Source organism: Cryptomeria japonica, chromosome 5, assembly GCF_030272615.1.
Source record: "Cryptomeria japonica chromosome 5, Sugi_1.0, whole genome shotgun sequence".
NCBI classification, from domain to species: Eukaryota; Viridiplantae; Streptophyta; class Pinopsida; order Cupressales; family Cupressaceae; genus Cryptomeria; species Cryptomeria japonica.
In genome coordinates this window covers 273,499,594-273,503,417 of record NC_081409.1, presented here as the reverse complement: position 1 = coordinate 273,503,417, position 3,824 = coordinate 273,499,594, and the positions used below count along the sequence as shown (strand labels likewise).

General features: G+C 37.8%; 1 protein-coding gene across 1 annotated transcript; it reads left to right on the top strand.

Annotated features, from left to right (window-relative positions):
- Positions 1 to 3,242: 3,242 nt before the first annotated feature.
- LOC131039584 (36.4 kDa proline-rich protein-like) lies at positions 3,243 to 3,608 on the top strand. The gene has a single exon (XM_057972371.2). The coding sequence runs from the start codon at positions 3,243 to 3,245 to the stop codon at positions 3,606 to 3,608; it is 366 nt and encodes a 121-aa protein (XP_057828354.2).
- The last annotated feature ends 216 nt before the right edge of the window (positions 3,609 to 3,824 follow it).

Below are 3,824 nucleotides of genomic sequence, written 5' to 3'. Positions count from 1 at the left end.
GTTTAACGGTGTAAGACATTTTGCCGATGTGGGGTGCCCCCACAGGGGATACCCTATCGGCTAACTATTTCAAAATGTCGTAGACATTTGATTCTAATCATTCGGACCTAAGTTGATCTACTATCCTAGACATTTGACATTACTTATTTAAACCTATGTTCATCTACTTACACATCAAAGATAACAATGCACAAACCTAGCATTATAGATCAGCGACCTATATAACATGTATATGTTATTATGCGGGAATTGACATAGCTCTTTTAATGTTGTAACTACATTTCTTTGGTGGTAGCATAAACATTTGAATCCATATCGAGGAATATTATACATATATAAAATATATATAAGTATGATTATGACATTGTGTAAATTAATCAAATCAAAGTTAGCCACGCACATACCCGTGCTATAGCTCAACCACCTATATCGCATGCCCGTGTTACAATGTGGGAATTGGCGTGCCTGTACTTCAGGAAGTGGAATGTTCATGTTCGACCATGAATCTGGCTGTCCATTTTTCTCTTTATAAAAGATTTAACACAAGCATGTAAACCGTACCGGCTTCACGGACGTTATATAAAAGCTGATTAGAAGCAACTGAGGATGTTATTTCAAAATAATTTATCAGCTGTGATGTCCGATTCAACAAAAGAAAAAGGTCAAGTTGAAGATCTAATTATAATTAATTTCTAGACACATACGTGTATTATTTTTCTGTTGGCAAACTTTTGGCATCACTATGGTTCGCAGGCCACTTAAAAATGATCGGTAGGGAATGAAATTAGCTTAATCAGTCCAAAGGCTAAGTTTCAGATGCATCATTTTAAAATATAAAAGAATTGCCAGAACTCCAAATTTTTAATTAACAGCTCCTACCGTTGTTCAAACGGTATCAAGAAAATAAATTTCAATTATTCTCTTGATCTCAACACACATGGTTTTTCTTGTTTGTAAGCATCTTCCGTGTGTCGGACTGGATCCCATGAGTAAACTCAGATTCATTTTTAATTCATGTCATGACTCCGCAAGCTTTTTCGTTCCTATTCTGACAATACTAAAAACAATTCTGCTAACTTTCTTCCCTATACAGAATATAGAAAACCAGATGTATATCCTACTCTTTAGTGATAAAAACAACAGTAATACACACAGAGATACAGAGGAGAAGAGACAGGAGAGAAACCCATAAATGGGCTCTACTAAACACAGGCCCTTGCAATTGAATTTATAAGAAGATACATAGAAGACTTTAGATAAGAGTTAGTTACAAACTTAACGATGGGCATTTGAAACAGTGCAACACAAGAATCACGTGGACAGAAGTTTCTAGGAATATCTGGAGGATAATTAATTTATCTGCCAACATCCTCCCATAAATTAATTATCGAATTGTTTTTGATATCCCCCCATAATCGAATTAGGATGGGTCCTAGTCTCAAGCCTTTTTAGGTACCCATTTACAACAAATTTTGTTTCCCATAATCACTTTGGGTTTTCATAATCTACCCTTAACCGATTCGCTACAAACTTCACTTTTACAATAACTTTTGGGTTTTTAACCGGTTTACCCATAACCATTTGGGTTTTCCCCAATTGATACAATCACTTTGAGTTTCATATTACTTTGGGTTTTTTTTTACCCAAACAAGTGGTTTTGGCTTACCACAAACCATCACAAGAGACTCAGCAATAACATGGTTCCAATGACCATCCCAATCGGGAAACTTTCATCATTGCGGAGTTTTTTAACTAAAATTATTGTTAGTCCATATAAAAAGAAAACCATCTACCGAGACACATAGGTAACCAGCCACTGTGCTCGCCAGTTCTATAGGAATGCTTTCCAGATATATGGTTTATCAATATATTAAGCTAAACACTTTCGGGGTGTCGGGTACCACCGATCATGCACCCTTACACAAACTTAGATGGAATACACACTTCTGTTTTGCCTTTAAATATTTTTACAAAAAGAAACAAACTCATCAACTATGCCCATTCACAAACAATACTATGGAGGATCACAAGAATGCTTTAATGATGCACAAATCATCCCGCCTTCAAGCTCCACGGCATCACTTTGCACATATTTGCAACACCTGTCCCTCCAACCAAACCATTTTAAACTATTGGTTGTTGTACTATGGCCAGTAGCACAACTTCCTCTAGTACTTTATTCCATTGCAAACCACTTGAGGATTTGAGTTCCACAAGTCCATCTACGCTTCCGTTTTCAATTCCCTTATACTTGCCATCACAAGACACTAGCAAACATGAACAATCTAACTTCAAGAAACACAAAGACGGAGCACAACACACATTGCTAACAACCCGCTGAAAATATAGGTCACAACACACAGAGCCAACTTATAAAGAAAAAATTCGGCTGCTTCAGAAACAATATCGAACTTCAACCCTGGCTCAGACTTCTGCACTTTTAACCTTCAACAACGAAAGATTAAAACGTCGAACAATCTACAAAACAAGCCAATCTGCTGGGCAAAACAGAACACAAAGACACTGGAACATAGCAAAGATTATTCAATGCAAATCATAGAAAGCAGACAGCATAAACTTAATACTCAGTCACACAACCCACAACCCACAACTCGCTTGTTGCTCTGATATCATGATAAAAACAACAGGAATACACACAGAAATACAGAGGAGAAGAGATAGGAGAGAAACCCATAAATGGGCTCTACTAAACACAGGCCCTTGCAATTGAATTGCTCTACTAAACACAGGCCCTTGCAATTGAATTTATAAGAAGATACATAGAAGACTCTGGATAAGAGTTAGTTACAAACTTAACAATGAGAAGTTAAAACAGTGCAACACAAGAATCACGTGGACTAAAGTCTCTAGAAATCACTGTGTACAGGAATTTTCTGGAATTTTCTGAAAGACAGAAGTTTCTAGGAATATCTGGACGATAAATTATTTATCTGCCAACATTTGGCCCAGGAAATAATAATTTCTGTCATTTGCTTAGTACATCACCTCACCATATCCAGATAAGTGTCGATAGTTTTCAATAAGAAGTTCACAGTTCACGGGTAGGTTCTACAACACCTTTCCTTCACGTCAAGTTAATCAGCACACACGCTATCCCGGTGTCTCTCACAGCTATAAATACAGACTAACAAGTCTCGTCTTCTTCAAAGCATATAATTGCAGCAACATGTTTTCGGTAGTATTGTTTTCGTTAGTTCTGGTGAGAGCTCAATACTGTGAGAATGAAAAAGGCTAGAGCGAGACTGTTTATTGTTATGATTCAGGTGGCGACCACCATGCCACTAATAATGGCGTGGACTCCTCCTCCTCCTCCTACTTCTGTAGCGAAATGCCCACTTGACGCTTTGAAGCTGGGAGCCTGTGTTGATGTGCTTAGTGGCCTTGTGCACGTGGGCGTTGGAGATCCTGTATTAAACCAATGCTGCCCAGTTATTGAAGGAGTTTTGGCATTAGAGGCAGCACTGTGTTTATGCACGACCATAAGGGCCAAGCTTCTGAACCTTAATATCCTTCTTCCAGTGGCACTCGAGCTTATTGTGGCGTGTGGAAAGACTGTTCCTCCAGGCTTCAAATGCCCTGCTCAGTAACCTACTTATCATTGCTCAAAGTATTCTACAACTTAGTTTGCTCTTCTGTGTTCTTAGTTTTGGGTTTCAGTGTGTGTTAGCTGAATAAAAATGTTTGAAGGATGACCCTTTGCAACAGAATCTTGACCTCGTATATTTCAGGTTTGTCAAGTCAGTAACTTTCAACATATTGAACGTTGAAATGTGTAAGATTGTACTTATTTTTATTATTGAATG